The 22,457-nt window shown below is 39.8% G+C and overlaps 1 protein-coding gene across 1 annotated transcript; it reads left to right on the top strand.

Annotated features, from left to right (window-relative positions):
• The first annotated feature begins 85 nt into the window (after window positions 1–85).
• C12H10orf53 (chromosome 12 C10orf53 homolog) lies at window positions 86–20,733 on the top strand. Its single transcript, XM_075564262.1, has 3 exons — window positions 86–182; window positions 19,515–19,634; window positions 20,669–20,733. Exons 1-3 carry the CDS (start codon window positions 86–88, stop codon window positions 20,731–20,733), a joined length of 282 nt encoding a protein of 93 aa, XP_075420377.1.
• Window positions 20,734–22,457: the final 1,724 nt, after the last annotated feature.

The following is a 22,457-nucleotide window of genomic DNA, read 5'->3' as shown; positions in this document are numbered from 1 at the left end:
TTAAGAGCCCAAGAGAGCCGTTGCCTAGTAGCTCCTGTTAGCAGTCACCAGAGGGAGCCACCAAAGGCAGAAGGGGAACCGGGACATGCCCCAGAACGCCTTAGTCTTCCTGCGCTATGGCCCATACAGCGCCGCTGGCTTGTCAGTGGAACACCGCTCCTTCCGCCTGCAGGGCCTGCAAGGTGGGCAGTGTAGAGCTTGGGGCCTTCTCCCGCCGAGTGTTCCTCCGAACACTGCCTTCGTCTATGCTCCTTGCCTTCATCTTCTTTGTCCTCAGACCAGCTCAAATGGTACCTCCTTCAGAAAGACTTTCCTGAGCCTACTCCCTCAGGGTGGTTTGTATCTTCCCCCAAGCTTCCACTGCTTCATTACGAGAGTGGAGCAAACATGAGTTGGAAGCATTATAAAACTTCCGGTTTTACAAATCAGCACAGTGGCTCGTAAATGGTAGGGCTGAGGTTCCATCCCTTGATCACTCATTTATCCAAGGAACTTTATTGAGAGTCTAGTATGTGTTGAGCACTCCCCCAGATATTGAAACGCTATTGGTGTGAAAGGATGTGTGTCATTGAGGTGACCTTCGTATGATTACGTCACACTTATGTCAAGGTGCTAACCGAGAGCAGTGTGTCCTGGGAATGCGATCAAAATGAAAACTGTGAGTTGGAGAACAGATGGGTCTGGAAAGGAACTTGCAGATTGATTTACAGAACAAGTAGAAAATAACTAGGTAGACAGAAGAAAGAGCATTCCAAGCAAAACAACGACTAGCTGCACAGGTTGGAATCGCGAACAGGTGAGGAATGTTGAACTTGTGGGGAAAGTGATCCAGGATGAGTCTGGAGAGGTGAACATGGACCAGATGGTGCAAGATCATGGATCACAAAAGAGTTTTAGACAGAGGACACACTGTGGCTGCAGTGAAGAGAACAGATTGAAGGACTCCAAAGTGGTTGCTTAAAGACGAGTTGGGGGTTCCTGAGTTGTTTCGGGGGAAACAGTGGCTTTCACTGATAGGATGCAAGTGACAGCAAAGTGTCTGATTTGCATGAGTGTTTACCAAAATAAGCACGCTCTACTAATGCTCTTCTTTTTGATCATTTTTTAGGGGCTCATACAACTCTTATCACAATTCATACATACATCAATTGTGTAAAGCACATTTGTCCATTCATTGCCCTCATCATTCTCAAAACATTTGCTCTCCACTTAAACCTCTGGCATCAGCTCCTCATTTTCCCCCCTTCATCCCCGCTCCCCACAGCTCATGAATCCTTGATAATTTATAAATTATTTTGTCATATCTTACAATGTCCAACATCTCCCTTCACCCACTTTTCTGTTGTCCACTCCCCATGGAGGAGGTTATATGTAGATCCTTGTAATTGGTTCCCCCTTTCCACCCCACCCTCCCTCCACCCTCCCAGTATCGCCACTCCCGAAGGGAACATCCACCCTGGATTCCCAGTTCCTATCTGTACCAGTGTACATCCTCTGATCTAGCCAGATTTCCAAGTCTACTAAAGCTCTTAACACTGAAAATGAAACCCAATTTGAAGGAATACCTTCCATTTTGAATATATTAAATGGCCTGTGCTTTCAGTTACTTTGATTGAAGTTCTGAGTTAACTCTGCAGTTCTGGAGTTCAGAAGAAAATCTGAGTTGGAAAAAGATAGTAGTTATTCACTTGGGGAGAACACACAGCCTGCAAAGAGAACACAGTACATGAGCCAAGCCCAGAGTCTTCCAGATAAAATTCTGTGGCCATTCGGAGGAGTTAGCAGCTCTGGCCTGGCAGTAGTAAAAGGGCTGTGGAAGAGGTGGCATTGAGTTGGGATTGGGAAGCTGGGTAAGATTTCAAACCGCAGAGACTGTTTTACACTGTCAGTGGATTTAGTCAATTCACTCATTTTTGCAGCAAGTATAGTCTATTAAGACATATCTGTTGTCAATAAACAAGAAAAGAAACAAAGCCCACTGCCCTTCAGCCAACTCTGACTCATAGTGACCCTATCCATGGTTTCCAAGAATGCAGATCTTTACAGGAGTAGACAGGCTCACCTTTCTCTCGTGGAACAGCTCAGCGGTGTAAGCTTGTGAATTAGCAGCTCAGTGCTTAGCCCACCGTTTTCAATTGTGAAGCACTCAGTATAAAGTTAGAACAGAGGAAACACCAAACCGCCACTGCAGTCGAGTAGATTCTGTCTCAGGGTGGTCGCATATGTGACAGAATAAAGCCGCTCCGTGGGTTTTCGTTGGTTGTAATGTGTACAGAAACACAATGCCAAGGCCTTTTTATGTTGTGCCACTGGATGAGTGAAAACGGCCAACCTTTAGCTTAGCTGTCAAATGCAAGGCAGTTGAAACAGCTAGGGACACTTAAAATGTGTTATAGTCGTGGCATTAGGATACAGCCTAAATAACCGACTTTCTTTTCCTCTCCCTCTGAAAAGACCCCACCCACTGCACCTCTGCCCCAGAAAGGATTTCCGTTGATGTTCACTGAATGAAGAGATTGAACAACTACAGCAATTTTTAACCAAACCAAACCAAACACACACACTGCCACCGTGTCCATTCCCAGAAAGAATCATTAAAGAGCTCTCTGATTCTTCTTATTGCTTCTTCCTCTGCCCAAATTCTTAACTTTTACAGACACCTTTAAATTACTGCTGCCATAATCAGCCTACTGTAAAGTTCCAATTAGAGCATCTCCATGCCAAAATTCAAGCTAAAGCAGAATGTACAGATTAAAGGTCATATATATATTTTAATCCAGCGGTTCTCAACCTATGGGTTGCAACCCCTTTGGGGGTCAAACAATCCTTTCACAGGGGTTGCCCGATCCATAACAGCAAAATTACAGTTATGAAGTAGCAATGAAAATAATTTATGGTTGGAGGCGGGGTGGTCACCACAACATGAGGAACTGCATTAAAGGGTCACGGCATTAGGAAAGTTGAGAGCCACTGTTTTAATCTAGCATCTACAACTACGATAAGGGGAAAACCTATCTACCATGTCTGTTCACTTTTCATTGTGAATTGAGTGAAGGTATACAGAGAAGACCATCAATTTCACATTCAATAATTCACATAATTTTGTTCTAACTCGTTCACTATAATAACTTCAATGTACCACCACATAGCCCACTTTCTCACTGTGAAGGTTTTCATCCCTCCTTCTGCCTTAGCCCGTCTGGATTTATTCTTCAGTAAATGCTGCCTGTGGTAGTTGAGTTTATGTCAACTTGTCTCTGCCAGGGTTCTCAGAAATATGACATTGAGTACCCCCTCCCCCCTCAGTAATGTGATCTAATAATATAATCAGCTTCATAATGGAATTTGCTGTGAGCAGCCAAGCAATTGTGAGCTGAGGGTAGATGCAACCTCATAAATCAGGTTACAGGCCTGTTACAATTGAAAAGCTGTTTCCTTGTGGGTGTGGCCTACTACCAAGTAGACTCTGTGGGAAGACCTCTTTTCTTGCTGATGTAGATCCTACATCTGTCACATTGACCTCTAGTTATTTAAACTTAAGCAAATGGTCCTCCAGATTTCCTGCCAACACTGGAAGCTGTCAGCAGCATGCCATATTGCCTGCTGACACTGGATTCATCTACCTCTGCCTCCACCAGCCTGTGATCTCCTGGACTCCTGGATCATTTTTCCGCTTCTTGGTTTGTCAGTAATGGCAACTATGTGAGTCAGGAAACACCTCCAGCTTAACATCTGACCCATGGACTTAAACAGGCCTTGCCTTGCCCATTTCTACCACTGTGTAGCCACCTTCTTGATATAAAGATTTCTTTATGCTCGTTGGTTTTGCTTTTCTTGAGAACCCAGCCTAAGATATTTGGTAAAAGGAGTGGTTTTAGAACAAGGCTGGGAACCGTTTTTTCTTTGAAGGATCATTTAGACATTTGTAACATTGTTCATGGGCCATACTGGTCAAGCATTTTGATGGTGAGAACTGCTTTTCTTAGGTGAGGCATGAGGCGTGTTAACTGATAATAATCATCTGGGTGCCTTATTTTGCTTAGAAGGAGAATTATCCAGAGGTAACACTATATAATGATTTATGCACTGTGGCCAATGATTTGGCTTGATGGTCAAATACATGATTGGAAAATTGGTGATCAGAAGGTGTGAGGAAAAGGTACGTGGACTGACTTCTCTGAGAGGGGCCCTCAAAATGGAAATATTTGTGTCATGTGAATTCTCACCAAAATCTGTAGAGGAGGATTTTGTCAGTCAACTGGATAGGACACATTCTGTGGACACCGGTCATCTTTCCTCACTCACTCTTGTCCTTTCCCAATGGGCTCATGAACAAAGTGGCAATAGTGTCAGGGATGGAAGTTAGGCATGGGATTCACCAAGGCTGGCATGGCTTCTGCCACTGCTGAATGCTAAATATATCAGCAGCAACGACCAACACTTTAATGTCGTGGAGTTGTGTGTGTGTATATTTGTCTGTGTGTGTGTTTTGCTGGTTTCTTCGTTCCACATAATTTCCCTGCTGATTTCTTTTTTATTATATAAGTGGGTTTGGGGGCATGTTTTTTAATACTCTTGTTTCGGTGTTTAAGAAATACTTATGATTTTTCTCTTTTGTTCTCAAATAATATTTTATTGACATATCTTATTTATTCCAATATATCCCTTCCCTTCCCATACAGTTCTGTTGTTCAGTCCCATTGGGTGGTCTCTTTTTTAATTTTGATGAGTTTTATTCATTTTCTTTGAAATTACCTTATAACGTACTAATTTTTCTCAAGTTTAAAATAATATTTTATCTTAAAACTACTTAACTTCTTTATTTAAAAATTATAAAACTGCACTATTTCCTCTATGTACTTTGTAATAGTCAAAGTAATAAATTGGTATTTCTGGTTCCCTAGTTATAGTTTATTTTACTATGGATGCCTCTAAATCTTGGCTGTCTTCTGGGTGATACTGTCATGCATCTTAATTTCAAGTTATTGTCTACTTTTATTGGTTTGCTGTCCAAAAAGTTCCCTTAGTATTTCTTATAAGGTTTATCTGATTTTATAAATTCTGTTTATCTGGAAATGTTCAAATTTCATCACCCAAAAATTCGGCTGGGTATAGGACTCTTGGTTGGAAATTTTTTTTCTCTATCAGAGTTAAATGTATGCCATCCATTGCCTTCTTTCCTGAATGGTGTCTGCTGAGTAACTAGCATTTAGGCTTAATGATTCCCTTTGGTAAGTAACTTTTCATTTTCCCCCAAGGTGTTCTCAGGATTTTCTTCCTTGTCTTTGGTTTTAGCAAATTTGATTATGATAATCTTTCAGGTTTTCTTTTGAGGTCTGTTTGGGATTTATTCCGTTTCTTGAAAGCATAACTTCTCATTTTCATGATGTTAGGGATGTTTTCTTCCTCCAACTCTTCAACAGTTTTCTCTGTGCTTTTTGTTGTCTTTTTCTTCTGGAATTCTGATCACACATAAATTATTTCTCTTGATGGTATCCCACCTAATTATTATACTCTCTTAATTTTTTTCCAGTTTCTTTCTCCTGATTGTTCTTCTAGCAGATTAGTATTGAAATATTGATCTTCAAGCTCATCAATTCAAACTTTTATTGATTCAGCTCTATTCTATTGCTCTTTTAATGTATTGTCTTTCTGAAATCTTATCATTAGTCTTCTGAATTTGTATTTGTTGTTTTTGTATGGTTTCTAAATTTTTAATACTTTTATTAGCTTGTTCTTTAATGCTTTTCTGAATTCTTCCACCCCACCCCACTGCTTTGCATACTTTCATCCGCAGCTTTCTTAATATTTCTGTCAATCCATAGAAGGAACCTAAGTACCATTCCTTTGAATTCTTAATCAGAGAGTTCAATGCCATTTCCTCTTCAAAGGGTCTTCTGATTTTGCATTTTCACCACTTGGTTGAACCACTCTCTCTGGTTTCTTTGTGTGAATAAGCTATTTGTTGTCTTCAAAAGATTGTAGTGAAATAGTATTCAATTGATATTTGTATGTTGGTATGATCTTTGGCACCCATCATTTGTGTCCTGGTGGGTATGATATAGAATGTGAGTGCATTCACAGGTATCTGTTCATTGTATATTTAGCACAGTTAGGGAAGGCTCAGTTGATGTTGGCTGCTGTCTATGAATGATAGGCTGGTACAGAAAAGGATAGTGGCCCTTGCCCAGTTGATAGGCTACAGGAGGTATGGGTAGGGTCAACTGTGTGTATATGGATTCTGTTTCCCACCAGGGAAGGAAAAAACAAACAAACTACCTAAACAATCAGAAGAAAGAAAGCAGCAGCAGCAAACATGCCAAAAATATCATGCAGGAGAAAACGGACAAATAAAATCAAGAAAAAGAATTTCCTAACTATAAAGAAAAACAAAAAAAGGAAAGGAAAGGAAAATGAAATAAAAAAAGCAGAAGGAACAAAAAAAATAAACACAACAAGGGAGGGAGGAAAAGGAGAGAAAAAACTAAAAGCAAAGGGGAGGGGGGAAGATGTGCTGTTGGTTCCCATTAAGTCAGCTCTAACTCCTGTTGATCCCACGTACAACAGAAAGAATGTTTTCCACTTCTGTACCATCCTCAGGATTATTGGCATGCTCAAGTTCATGTTGTGGCCACTCATTTTTTAAATACCTTTTAACCTAGGGGCCTCATTTGTAGCACTATTTAAAAAAACCTGTTGCGATCAAGTTTATTCTAATGCATGAGGACTAATTGATATAAATGTATATACTTTAACATATAAATACATTATAAATCACATGGTTGTTGAAGTAGGCATTTTTGAACTGCAGGCATATTAAAAGTCCATAGTGCAAATGTTAGGCTATAGGCTTCTCCTAATTTACGTAGCTATAAGGAGCTGGTGTGTCCCTAATCAGCAGGAAAATCACAAGTTGTGGCTGCAGAGGTAAATAAATTCATAGTCAGCAAGCAGGTCAAATGGCAGGTTTCTGATGACTCCCATAATTGGCAGGTAGTATGGCAGGTCATTCATTGGTTCAAGTACAAAGAACTGAAAATCAACGAGCCAAATGCAGGATTCAGACTCAAAAAATTGCAAGCAAATTTTTCTATTAATATTGTATCCATTTATATTGGAATTAGGCCACACCCGGAGGAAATGTCCTTTCAATGGATTGGATCCTCGTAGAAGATCTCACTATAGAAGTGACTATATTATGTTAGATCTCACCATGGGGATTACAAGATGTCAAGGGGAAAACTACTAAGAATTCTGGCAAAACTGCATTGACACAAAACCTTAACTATACCAGATACCCTATGTGTTACAGAGATCCATAAGATTTTCTTGGCTTTAATCTTTTTTAAGCTGATTTCTAGGTCTTCCTTCTGTAGACCTACTTAAGGGATTTAAAATACCAACCTTTGGGTTGGTAATTGACCACAAGCTGTGTACATCACATCATCCAGGGACATGATCTAACACTGCATTAGACAATATTCTGTTGTGATTCATAGATTCTATTGTGTTTTCATTGGCTAATTTTTGGAAGTAGATCACCAGGTTTACTTCTTTGTGTTTTACCTAGAAGCTCCTGCCCACCATGAATGACTTTGTTAGTATTTGGGATACCAATGGCATAGCTTTCAGCATAACAGCAACGTACATGCCTACACAGTATGGCACACTAACTGATGGGCAGTGATAAAAAATCATATATTTTATTCATTTACTTTGCTAACCTCTTCCTTACTTAATGTTAAATCTTACCAAGAAGACATTCTTATCTTTTTTTTATTCTCTTTGCAGCCTAGAACATAGGAGAGTGCCTGGAAAATCATAAGGATCTGTGTGTTGGTCTGGGTAGACTAGAGAAACAAATTCATAGACACTCATGTGCATAGAAAAGAGCTTTATCGCAAAGAGTATATATTTTTAAAATCATTTTATTGGGGGCTCATACAACTCTTATCACATCCATGCATACATCCATTGTGTCAAGCACATTTGTACATTTGTAGCCATCATCATTCTCAAAACATTTGCTTTCTACTTGAACCCTTGGTATCAGCTCCTCATTTTCCCCTCCTTCCCCGTTACCCCCTTCCTTATGAACCATTTATAATGTATAAATTATTATTATTTTATCATATCTTACACTGCCCAATATCTCCCTTCACCCACTTGTCTGTTGTACATCCCCCAGAGAGGAGGTTATATGTAATTGATTCCCCCTTTCCACCCCACCCTCCCTCTACTCTCCCAGTATTGCCACTCTCAGCACTAGTCCTGAAGGGATCATCTGTCCTGAATTCCCTGTGTTTCCAGTTCCTATCTATACCAGTGTACATCCTCTGGTCTAGCCAGATTTGAAAAGCAGAATTGGGATCATGATAGTGGGTGAGGGCCAGGGGGCGGGGGAGGGTGAGGAGGAAGCATTTAGGAACTAGAGGAAAGTTGTATATTTCATCGTTGCTACCGTGAACCCTGACTGGTTCATCTCTTCCCTGAGACCCTTCCCTATGGGGATGTCCCCTTGCCTACACCTGGGCTTTGTGTTTCCACTCGCACTCCCACTCATTTACAATGATATGATTTTTTTGTTCTTTGATGCCTGATAACTGATTCTTTCAGCACCTCGTGAGCACACAGGCTGGTGTACTTCTTACATGTGGGCTTTGTTGCTTCTGGGATAGATGGCCGCTTGTTTACCTTCAAGCCTTTAAGACCCCATGCTATATCTCTCGATAGCCGGGCATCATCAGTTTTGTTCACCACACTTGCTTATGCACACATTTGTCTTCAGCATTCATATGGGGAAGGTGAGCACACAAATCTTTTTTGTTCTTTGACACCTGATAACTGATCCCATCAACACCTCGTGATCACACAGGCTGGTGTGCTTCTTCCATGTGGGCTTTTGTTGCTTCTGAGCTAGATGGCTGCTTGTTTGCTTTCAAGCCTTTAAGACCCCAGATGCTATATTCAAAGAGTATATTAAAAAGAAATCCAGCCCAGTCTAGATCAAGTTCATAAGTCTGATATTAACCCATATATTCTTTAGACTCACGCAGCTCATGCAGTGCTGCTGAATGCAGGAAGATCACCGGCCAGCGGGTAGAAGGACTTGTGAATCCAGTGGCAATGGAAGTATCTCAAAGCTTCTGTAGATTTCTATGTGACTCCTCCACGTCCAGGACTCTGGCTGCATCAGTAGGAATGTCTCATAGAAAAAGGAAGAATGTGTGTCCCACTTCCAGGGATGAAGAAAGAAGTTCCCAGAATCCTCAGGAGAAGTCCATGACCACACAGAGGTGTCATTGGCTATGACCTGATTGACAGGCTAGACTCCACCCCTTCACAAGTTGACAGGAGATTATGTAACTGCCACAATCAGTATATACTAGTTAAGTAAAGGAGCTTGCATGAAACTGAACACCAGGACCATGGGAAATGAGGTTGCCAGAGAAGTAAGGCAATCCAGAATACTGCAAGAGGTCTTGCCAAGAGTTGACAGGTAATAAAAGCAGCTGCAGAAATAGTGGGTACAGAGGACATAGAGACCCTAGAAGTATGCAAGAGGAATTAAGAGCATTTCAGAAACAAAATGACTAATGGGGAGCTAGCTGTTGAGCAGTGTCTTCAGAATGACACAGATTATTGATTGATGAAGAGTATTCACTTACACAGCAATTCAGGGTAAACTGGCAAGCAATTTGGAGAGCAGCATAGCAATATTAAGTGAAAATGAGCCACGAACTGCCTACTAGAGCTGGCCTGTGTCTCAGAATCTTCCTTATGAAAAGCTCTCAAAGCCTGCGAGGATATGCCCGGGCCTATTTGTAGCTACGCTTTTCCTAAGAGGGAGAAAGTAAGGTGTCATAGGTATTGTGTCAACTTAGCTGGGTTCGGATTCTCAGTGGTTTAGCAATAATCTCCCATGAGGTGATCTAACACAATATAATCTACATAACATAACAAAGGCAACCCATGAGCAGCCATCAGTTGGGAGTGCTGCCCCTGTTTCTTGGAAGAAAGTACAATTGGAAGAACACTTGGTGTAATCGGAAGAAAGACTCCTTTTTAAGCAGCTGTGGCTTGCTCCTTTTAAAGAAGACTCTATGGGAAATCTTGTCACTTATGGTAGAACTGGATCATGCATCTGGTTCAGTGACCTTCCTCCATATTGCCTGCCTATCTAGGGAGCCAGCAGTGGACTGCCAAGCTTTAATTCATTTAACACTGCATCCATTAGCCTGTGCTCTTCCTGTTTCATTTTCCTGATTGCTGGTTTGTCAACCCCTGCGTACATGAATCAGAAGAAGCATCCAGTTTACCATCTAACTGGACTACAATGGTGTGAGCCATTTCTTGTTCAAATACACATGCATGCACACACACACACACACACAAGCATCACTGGTTTTACTTCTCTAGAGAACCCAGGCTAACATAGAAGGACTATGCAAATTGTTGTGGAATCCTGGGTGGTGCAAACAAGCTGCATAACTATTAACTAACCATTGTGATTCTAGTCTACCCATCCCCAAGTCTTGACATCCCCCCAAAAGTCACAGCCTTAAAAATCTTGTGGAGCACAGTTCTACTCTGGAACACACAGAGGTCACCATGTGTTTGAACTGGTTCAGTGGCAAATGATTGACTTCTGGTTTGGGTTACATAAATTGCCTTCTCTCTTCCTGAGGAATGGATACAATATAGCAATGATAAGGATGCAGGTGCTCTACATTTGGACAGGCCAAAGCACATAGTGCTGGAGGAATAGAGCAAGGGGCAAAAGTCCACAGTGTGATTCCATTTCCAATGAGAATGACAAAAGGAGAGAAAAAAGGAAGACTGTTGAGGATATTTTTTGTTTTTAATTTAGCTCTGTACTTTTCTGTAGTGTAACATGTATTTTTTCAATCACAAGTTTGGACTACATTTATGATCCTGGTACAAATGTAGAATTTGAAACAACTTTTATTGACAAAAGGACTTTAGAAAAACAAAAAGAAATAAGGTAGCAGTGTCACTCTGCTGCATGGGGTTGGGGGGACCTGGTGATGCCATTTAAGATGGTGATGGGTTCTGACTGCTGAAGGTTAGGCTCAGCAGAAAATAAAATAAGTAAAGGCTCAGCCACAGAAAATCAAATAGACCTGGAAATGAAGAGTAAAGGCACCAGGCACAGCAGGCTGGTCTTCCCACGGTGAGCGAGGAAAAGCGTTTTGAGAAGCTATGTGGAAGAACTGTTTGGTTGAACACTTGAGAATGTTCAAGGTATCAACAGGTGGTTGATTTTACAAATTAGCTCTGCATAGCCGAGCATGATAATTTAGGTAATACTGGCAGTCAACATTTACAGAGGGAGAACAACAGGTGCCAGGGTGTTAGTAGTAGCAAAACAGATTGAGGTCCACTTGCTACCACCCCAGCACTCATCCTCAGACCTAACATTCAAAGAAAGAACAGAGCCTTGCACTTGTGGGCCTTCAACTGGAATCTCTGCACCTGAATTCTCAGTGTGTGTTTTAAAACCATAGTCCTTTATCATCTTCCAAAATCTCACTGATGTTGGATAGCAGGTTTTTCTTTCTCTTATTATCTGAAAATAATATCTCAGAAAAACATCCCCAATATTGAGGAGACTAAACTAATGCTTAATAAAAGATTCTAAGTAATTTCCCTGAATCTGGTTGTTTCTAGTTACATATATAGATAAAGATATAGATTTAGATGTAGATATAGTTGTAGTTATAGTTATATATATATGCTAAATGACCCACCAAAATAATTAGAAGGAATTTAACCCTTAAAATGAATCCAAATAGATCGATCCAGTCCCCATGGAGTTGACTCTGACTCATGGTGAACCTATGTGCAGCATAGCAGAACAGTGCTTCATAGAGCTTTCATTGCTGGGTTTTTTGGAAGTAGACTGGCAGGTCTTTCTTCCAAGATGCCTTTGCTTAAATATAAGCCCCAACCTTTCTGCTAGCAGCCAAGTCCTGCACCACTCAGGGACTGCTTTAAAGGGAAGAACATACCCTCTCAGTTGTATTTGTAGAAATTGCTGAGTTAATTTTTGTTGTGTTGTATATTTTTCACCACAATAGAGAAGTAATAGGTGCTTTTATTTAGCTAAGATCCCCATATGTCATTCTCCTACAGAGTCATATATCCACCACACACATTAATGATCATTTGTTTTTGGTATCTGTGCCAGGCAGAGGAGAGAACAAGGACTATCTGTAAACTGTGGTTTCCTAACCAGCAGTATATAAAGGATTCCTTGATGGGTTCAATTCCAGGAGTCCTGAGAGAAGTGAATTTTTTCTATGTTCAGCTTACTCAAATTGCCCTGGAAGAATGATGTGCCGCTTCAAAGGGAAATGTGTTCTGCGGGTGGTCTTATAGCTTCTAGTTGATTTATGCTGGAGTTTAGTCCCTGACTTAACAGAGACTTTGTTTCAGGAAGTCTGTTTTCCTGACCTTTCTTTGAATATATAGCCTATAGCAGTGCATCAGAAGAGCTAGGTCCTCCGTGGAGTGGTGACATTTGAATGAGCTGCAGGAATCCTGGCACTTCTCTTTGTTTTAATACTTTAAGCCTGCACTGTCCACCCTACTATTGACTCGACACATCCCAAAAGAAGAGAAGAGGACAGACAACTTGTGGGCAGAGGTATACAATGTAGATTCTAAGGCAACTTGTCACTTTAATTCATGAGGATCAAACTTGAGCCACTCAATGCCCAAAATTACTGCAGGCATGCCCAGTGACTCAGTGCCATGATGAGTTATAAATTCAGTGAGCATGGAAGTGGATTTTATAGAGAAGGAGACTTGGGCCTTTAAGAAACATGATGAAAAGTTCTTCATGTCAAGCTGATGGTGCCTGGCTATCAAAAGATATAGGTTGGGGGGTGTTAAAGGCTTGAAGGTAAACAAGCGGCCATCTAGCTCAGAAGCAACAAAGCCCCATGGAAGAAGCACATCAGCCTGTGTGATCACGAGGTGCTGAAGGGATCAGTTATCAGGCATTATCAGAACAAAAAATCATATCATTGTGAATGAGGAGGAGACCCAAAGCTAATCTGTAGGTAACTGTACACCCCTTACGAAAGGATCGTGGGGAGGAGAGGAGCCAGTCAGGGTACGATGTAGCAAAGATGAAACATATAACATTCCTCTAGTTCGTAAATGCTTCCTTCCCCCCCCCCCCCCCACTATCATGAACCCAATTCTACCTTAAAATCTGGCTAGACCAGAGGATGTACTATGGTACAGATAGCAACTGGAAGCACAGGGAATCCAGGGCGGATAATCCTTTCAGGACCAGTGCTGAGAGTGGCGATACTGGGAGGGTGAAGGGAGGGTGGGTTGGAAAGGGGGAACTGATTACAATGATCTACATGTGACCTCCTCTCTGGGGGACGGACAACAGGAAAGTGGGTGAAGGGAGACGTCAGACAGTGTAAGATATGACAAAATAATAATTTATAAATTATCGAGGGTTCATGAGGGAGGGGGAGCAGAGAAGGAGGGGTAAAAATGAGGAGCTGCAGCCAGGGGCTTAAGTGGAGAGCAAATGTTTTGAGAATGATGAGGGCAATGAATGCACAAATTGATGTATGTATGGATTGTGATAAGAGTTGTAATAAAGTGATTTCAAAGAAAAGCTCTTCATGTCAGGCTTTATTTGTTTATCTACAAGACTGTTGTTGCTAACTGCCATCAAATTGGCCTAAGCACAACAGAATGAAATAGAACTTGGTTCTGAACTACCCCGAAGATAAGTTATGCAGTATTTTAAAAACACTTTTATTGGCACTTCATCCACATATCATACAATAATTTAATCATACCAAGAAGAGTTGTATGATATTTACTACAAACAATTTGAGAAGATTGTCTTCTTCCTTGTACTGCTATTTTTGTGATTTTTTTTAATTTTGGAAAAAATATACATAACAAAAAATTCTCCAATTCAATAACTTCTACAAGTATAATTCAATGCCATTAATGATACTCTTTGTGTTGTACAACCATCATCACCCATGGGATGTTTTCCATGGTTTTGTTTCATCTTTATTTTTTAACAGTTTGATTGGCATATGATTCAGACCTATAGGGTTTTTATGAGATGTTTTTCTGAAGTAGACAATAGGTTTTTATTTTTTGTATATTTTAGCTCTGTTGACATCTTTTTAGAACCACAGAAACGTGAAATAGGAGAATAGTGCTCCTTTCCCCAAAAGGCAGGGTGTAAGTTATCAATAGAAAAGCGATTTTGCTCCTTATTTCTCCCAAACAAATTAAAGTAATTTCCAGGATTGTCTTTGGGCAATGGAATGACAAACTGATGACCAGATTGTACCTACCCACTTGCAGCTTTTCCCCTTAAATGAAGCAGTTGCTGCTAGGAGAAGTGTGTGATGCCCCAGAAATCTTTCTAGAGACGGTCATCTCTGTATAAGGTTTTCAGTGGCTTCTTCCTGCTAAATGGGGAGCCAAGTCCTTCTTCAGTGTCTGTTCTAAGTCTGAACACTTGGCTGCAACCTGTTGCCATTGGGTGACCATGCTGCCATTTGAAGTACTAATGGCATAGTGTCCCACATCACAGCAATACACAAACCACTACAGCATGACAACCCGTGGATCAAACATACAATCAAGATGCATTGATAATTGTTGGTGATTGGAATTCCAAAGGTGGAAAAAGAGAGAGGACAGTAGTTGGAAAATTTGGACTCTGTGTTAAAAATGAAGCTGAAAAATTAAAAAAGAAATGAAGCTGGGGGTCACATGATAGAATTTTGCAAAACCAACAACTTGTTCACATAAATACCTTTTTCTCAACAACATAAAAGGAGATTACATAGAAATCAAAATGTCTATTTCTGTGGAAAGATACAATGGAGAAGCTCAGTGTCAGCAGCTAAAACCAAATCAGGGACCATCAATTCATATGTATATTCAGGATAAAGTGGAAGAACATTTTAACAAGTTCCCAAGAGCCAAAATATGACCTTGAATCTGTCCCACCTGAATTTCAAAAATATCTCAAAAACAACTTGACACATTTAACATTAATAACAAACGACCTGAGGAGTTGTGGGAGGACATCAAGAACATTATTCATGAAGATATCAAAAAGACAGGAAAGAAAGAAAAGAGCAAAGTGACTGTCAAAAGACACTCTGAAACTTGCTCTTATTGTAAATCGCTCTTACCGTAAATATTATCATAAAATAGCTTAAGCAAATGGGAGAACGGATGAAGTCAAGGAGTTGAGTAGAAAATGTCAAAGGGCAGCTCTAGAAGACAAAGTCAAATATCATTATGAAATGTGCAAGGTCCTAGAAACCCAGTGTATCTGAAACTAAAAGAACACAAGAAAAAATTCAAGCCTCACATTGCAATCTTTAAAGATTCTATAGGCAAAACATTGAGTGATGCAGGAAGCTTCAAGAGAAGATGGAAAGAATATAGTCATGGTACTAAAAAGGAGCTAGGGGACATTCTATCATTTTAGGAGGTAGCAATTGAGAAAGAACCAATGGTTATAGGAAATAATTCAAAGTGCATGGAATTCATTAGCCATAAACAAGTCTCCCTGGATTGATGGGATACCTATTGAAGTATGTTTCAGCAAGCTGATGAAGCACTGAAAGCACTCACTCATTTATGCCAGGAAATTTGGAACACAGCTACTGGGCCAACTGACTAGAAAATATACATATTTGTGTCCATTCCAAAGAAAGGTGACTCAACGGAATGCTCAAACCCTAGAGCAATATCACTGATATTGCACATAAGTAAAATTTTGTTTAAGCTCATCCAACAGCAGGTGCAGTAGTCCATTGACAGGGAACTGCCAGAATCTCAGGCCTAACTCAAAAGAGGATGTGGAACAAGGGATAACATTGCTGATGTCAAATGAATATTGGGTCAAAGCAGAGAATAATAGAAAGATGTTTCTTTGTGTTTCATTGACTATGCCCATGGATTCAAATGTGTAGACTATAATGAACTGTGGATAATCTTGAGAAGAATGGGAATTCCAGAATACTTCATTGTGCTCATGAGGAACTTGTACATGGTTCAAGAGGCATTTGTGAGAACAGAACAGGGAATACTGCATGGTTTAAAATCAGGAAAGGTGTGCATCAAGTTTGTATCCTCTCACCATACTTCTTTAATCTGTATGCTGAGCAAATTATCAGAGAAACTGGATTATATGAAGAAGAATGTGGAATATGGCATCAGAATTGGAGAAAGGCAATAACCTACAATATGTGGATGACACAACCTTGTTTACTGAAAGTGAGGAGGACTGGAAGTACTGACAAAGATCAAGGATTATAGCCTTCACTATGGATTACAACTCAAATGTAAAGAAGACCTAAACCCTCACAACTGGAAAAATAGGTAACAACATGATCAATGCATAGAAGATTGATTTTGTTAAGGATTTTTGTCTTGCTTGGATCCACAATCAATGTTCGTGGAAGTAGCAGTTAAGAAATCCAAAGATGTGTTGCATTAGGTAAATCTGTTGCACAAGACCCCTTTCGAGAATTGAAGAGCAAGAATGTAATTTTGAAGACTAAGTTGAACCTGGCACAAGCCATGGTATTCTCCGTTGTTTCATATGTATGTGAAAGTTGGACATTGAATAAAGAAGACCAAAGATGAATTGATGAACGTGCATTGCGGTGCTAGAGAAGAATATTGAAAGTACCATGGACTGCTAAAAGGACAAACCGATCTGTGTTGGAAGAAATAAGGACAGAGTGTTCCTTAGAGGCAAGAATGGCAAGACTTGGTCTTACTTTGGACATATTATCAGGAGAGCCCAGTCCCTGGAGAAGGGCATCGTGCTTGGCAAAGCAGAGGGCACAGGTAATAAGGAAGGCCCTTGACAAGCTGGATCAACAAATGGCTGCATCGATGAGCTTGGGCACAGGGACCATTGTCCAGATACCACGGGACCTTGCAGTGATTCATTCTGTTGTGTTTAGGGTCATTATGGGTTGGAGTCAACTCTATGAAACCCAACAACAACAACAACAGGATAGTTATCATGGCTTCCTAGATGATGAACTAGTCAGATGGTTAACTGGCACTACTTCCTTTAAACAAGTCTGGCCAAAGCGGAATGCCTTCTTTCAAAGGATGTTCATAACAAGACATTTAATTGGATACAATAATATCAATATGTCAAACAAAAATATTCAGGTATCTTTTTGAGAGTTGTTAACTGGTGCGGGGTCAATTAGTGCCACCTCTGGATGTCCAAGGAACACTGTCTTGTTAATGGAGATCCCCACTGAGTCACTTTCTGAAGTACCTTTCAAAAAGTGACATTAAAATCATGCAATTAAAATGTTCACAGTTGGGGCTGAATGTTCACACTGAATGAGAGATGAACAAGTGGATGTGACAACATTTTGAATCAGCAATTGTTTTGTAATTCAATGAAATTAATTGTTATAATTGCTTGCTTTTCTCCACTTAAAGTTGATTGAAACACTAAGATTTTTAAAAGTATACCTTTCTCCTTTCATCTTATCCAAAAATTCTCACAAATTAGAAAAAACTACAAAGGTGATGATTTTTCATGCCAACTCTAATATGAATGCTATGGTGGAAGTATATCAAGAAAACAAATGACAGATTGAAAAAAAATAAACTTTAGGCTGTCCAATACACATAATTTCTCCTAAATTCAAACAATCTCCCTTTGTCAGATATTAAATCTGACAGTTTCCCCTAGCTGACCTTTGAGAATAAAGTTGTTGAATATAAGTGATAACCAAAATGCAAATTCTAAAAGTGAGAAGAAAAATCTAGCCCATCAAAAAAAAAAATCTAGCCCATCAGTCTTTTACAAAAACATGTTGGATAAAGTGGGAAATGCTAAAAAAAAATGAAGAAGAAAAGTTCTATAAAATCTTATCTCAGGGAGATAGTCACTGGCTACTTGATTCCTTACATCATATATATTTTAATTATGTGTTATGATGAGTTAATAATGAGTTATGGATTGGACTATTAATTGCAAGATTGACGGTGTGAAACCACCAGCTGCTGCAAGGGAGATGAGACCTTATAGTCCCATAAAGACGCACAACCTTGGACATTCACAGGAACTGTTCTTGGAATTGACTTGATGGCAATGAGTTTGGATTTTGACTTTTAACTTTTCAATTATATTGGAAGTCTTTTTCTTACCATTAAATAAATCCATAAATATTATTTAAAACATCTTCATAAACTCTCAGCTTACAGCTTTACCATGATCTACTACCCTCTTATTATTAAACATTTAATTATTTGAAGTATTTTGCTGTTATAATACTACAAAAACATATTTTTACAAAAACTCCCTGGGTTTATAGGGTTTTTTGTTTTGTTTTATCTTTAGAAAGCTTTCTTTTAAGTGAACTTCTCTGGGTCAAACTTTAGGATTATTCTTTGAAGCCTTTAGTACAACCTGCCAAACGGCCCTCCAGAAGATAATTTATTTTTCCCTGAGTAAGATTAGAAACTGCCTAACTCTCAATCTTGTAAAGTATTGTCCCCATAAGATTGACCCTTTTGGACATCTCCTTACAGAAGGGTCTTGGGGAGGAGACGAGCCAGTCAGGGTGAGATGTAGCAATGATGAAATATACAACTTTCCTCTAGTTCCACCCCCCCCCCCCCCCACTATCATGATCCCAATTCTACCTTACAAATCTGGCTAGACCAGAGGATGTACACTCGTACAGATAGAAACTGGAAAGACAGGGGATCCAGGACGGATGATCCTTTCAGGACCAGTACTGAGAGTGGCAATACCGGGAGGATGGAGAGAGGGTGGGGTAGAAAGGGGGAACCAATTACAAGGATCTACACATAACCTCCCTGGGAGACGGACAACAGAAAAGTGGGTGAAGGGAGACATCGGACAGTGTAAGATATGACAAAATAATAATAATTTCTAAATTATCAAGGGTTCATGAGGGAGGGGGGAGCAGGGGGGTAGGGAAAAATGAAGAGCTGATAACAAGGTCTCAAGCAGAAAGCAAATGTTTTGAAATGATGTTGGCAACAGATGTACAAATGTGCTCTACACATGGATGGATATATGGATTGTGATAAGAGTTGTACGAGCTACCAATAAAATGATTTTTTTAAAATTAACCCTTTGGAATATACCCAGAACCTCCCCTCACCCAACCCTCACAAAGAAACAAACAGCTAAAACCTTTCCTACAGAAAAATAATTTGTTAATAGAGTGTGGTTGTGGAGGTAAATTAAAACTGAAACCTGGTTTATTCAATCTTTGTCTGTTTCCATCCAAATGGGGCCATGGGACCTAGCACAGGCCAATTGCTCTCCAGGCAGGTAAGTTTTACCTTTAAGCAGCCAGAGAACAGAGTAGCTGCTGTCATTGATGAGGACATCAGCATATTAGACTAATCTGAAGTCTATCCACATTTCACTCACCACACCCTAACCCCTTCTTCCTTTTCAGCCGTATTAACTGAAGATGGACATGAAGTCATCTTAGAGAAGATAGACGACTGGAATGTGGTTGAACTGGTAGTGAATGGAGATGTTGTCTTCCAGTGCAAAATCAATGACCTGGAGTTTGGTAAGCCTTTCAAGGTTTCCAACCTCAGTTTGGGTTCCCTAGGGAGATAACCATTTTTCACTGGACGTCACCAGGGCCTCATACACAATTCAAATCAAGATTCTTTCTACGCTTTCACTCTAATGAAAACCCTGTGTGGCACATGTATATACAATAAAATGTTCCAGGTCCTTAGGGTTTTCCCCCCAGGACACTGGGAAGAAGTGATGGCAAATATATATATATAAATGGAGCTTTCACTCTGTACTTCAAGTGATAAAATCCAAACCAGACTCACTGTCCTCAAGTCACAGCCGCCTCATAGCAACTGTACAGGACAAGAGGGGCCTATCCATAACTCTTTTCAAATAGAAAGCCCTGTCTTTCTCCCACTTCAAATGAAAGAATGGAAATTTAGGTATGGTACAGTTGTTCTTTTTAGCTTTGCTTTCACTTTAATGTAGGTCTTTATTATTTATTTTCAAAACAGGCTTTGTTCCATTTCATTTTTAAATCTAGGCTTCCTAAACCAGTCAAGGTTGGTGTGGCCAGCTCTGTGTTGCACGCATTATCTTTAATAAGCTAGGGATTTCCTGATGTGCAATTGAGAACCTCTGATTTGGTGGCCTGTTCAGGTATCCATGTGCTCAATTCAGATAGATGAACACTAATCGATGTATCTCTATTAAAATTCATTATTATTTATTAATATTTCACACACCAGTGACCTTTTCAAATGTATTCTTGTGAAAGCTGTATATTTAATATGATATCAAATGGCATATGAAGCTAATCAGAATAACATTAACTATATTTCCCTATGATTCCCCATGTGGAATAAATGGTTAAATACTTGATTACTAATCAAAATGCTAGCAACTTAGATCTACCCAGAGGTACGTTGAACCAAAGGCCTGGTAAGCTAATTTGAAAGATTTGTCATCATTGAAAACCCTATGGAATATCATACTTCTCTAACATACATGAGGTCACCTTGATTCAAAACCAACTCAGTGGTGACTAGTTTGTTTTGTTTGTTTTCTGTCTTTCTTAAGGCGGCGATGGTAAACTGGACCCACTGTGTGAACAGGCCAGGATTGCAGTGTTAAATGCCTATTGATCTCCTTGTCAGCACAATCATCTCAGGCAAATGCCTTCTGTCCTGTGAGGCATACCAGGGTGGTCTTGCCAGGGCCAGGCTAATCAGACCATAGCTACACCAACCCATTATTCATCCTTCACTATGACAGGTTTTTCACCTGGCTGCAGCAAAGGTCCCCACAAGTAATAAAATCAACGCATTGGCAGCAGTCTGGACTCATAAAGAGAGATCTCCAATATCAGGTATATATTGAGTTGAAAGTAATAATAAAATGCAATCTAATAACAAAGCACCAGACCTTACTAATAACAAATTGTTGCCAGAAGCATTTGGCAATTCCATTCCATAGAAAGTAAAGAGCCAGGAACAAGATGAAATTAAAGATGGGGCTAGGAGTGGGAGTGGAAAGTCGGAACCAAAGTTAATATCAGTATTGGAAACTTAGAAGCAGAACAATTCCTACAGATTCATTTCTTGGTACCAATAAAATATATACTTTAAATTGTTCATATAAACTTACCTGAAGCCAAACTGTCCATTATTCTCAGTTAAAACAAGAAAATTATCTATCTTCTTTTGTATTACCCAGTCCAAGGGAATGTCCTCAGGAGTCCAGGGGAGGGCATAAAATGACTTTCCTATGCCTTGGAAGAAGACACAGCCCTGAAAAGTTGAAGAAAGGTTTAATTTTGGTCACAGTGAAGCTGAGGCACATCAAGATGAACTTGTTTTAACTTCAGTCCACGGGCACTAAACTAGTATAAATCGTCAGGTATAGGTAAGGAACAAGAAACCCTGGAAAGTGATGCCACGGGGGTTGGGGTCACCCAGTACCTCGATTCACAGTCACCCCCACTATGGTCCTCCTCCTGGGCCAGAGCTTACAGCATGTTTAGTAATGTTTATTATGAATTTTAATTAGGGAATGTGTGATCGATGTAGGTTTAAATGACTTACACAAAGTACAGCATATAAAAACTAACCATTTTTATAGATTCTATATTGAATTACATTATGAGTGACATTATTAGTAACTGAGTGGAAGCCTATTTTGACTTTTCTCCTTTTCCTTTAATTCCTACATCATTATTAAAAAATATATTTACATAGGTTCAGAACTACTAATTGCCACAATATTGTAATTAGAACACCAGAGAATTTGAAAAATTCAGCATCTATAAAAACATTTAAAGCAAAAAAAGAAACCATCTTGAACTTGTAGTGCCTGCAGATCAAACCATATGATTCTCTATGTGCTTTTGTAATTGGATAATTATGACAGCTCTGACCAGAATGCCTTAAGCTTCAAGAAGTAGAGAGTTTTAACTTTCCAGAAATCTATTTATACATGTAGCTGGACTTATGAAAAAATCCTTTTGTTGCTGTAACTAACAACAGAGATACATTTTATTTTTAAAAATTAGTTTCTGCTGAAACACAACATGGAAATTTCATACACAGTCATTTCTTATGTGAGCCCGTCTGAAAGTGTCACCTGGTGTCACCCCATATTACCCTGTGAGGCCACAGACCATGGTGACACAGTGATTGACACAACAATTGGTGCCACTGAAATGATTGCTGTCAGCTGAGCGAATGGCAGTTTGAACCCAACAGCCACTCCCTGTGGGAAAAGACCTGGTGACCTGCTTCAATAAAGATTACACCTAGAAAATCCTATGGAACATTTCTACTTTCTCACAGGGGGTTGATCTGATTTGGAACAATTACATGCCACGCAA

The sequence above is a fragment of the Tenrec ecaudatus genome, chromosome 12 (genome assembly GCF_050624435.1).
Source record: "Tenrec ecaudatus isolate mTenEca1 chromosome 12, mTenEca1.hap1, whole genome shotgun sequence".
Taxonomy (NCBI): Eukaryota; Metazoa; Chordata; class Mammalia; order Afrosoricida; family Tenrecidae; genus Tenrec; species Tenrec ecaudatus.
This window is presented reverse-complemented; position numbering and strand designations above follow the sequence as displayed.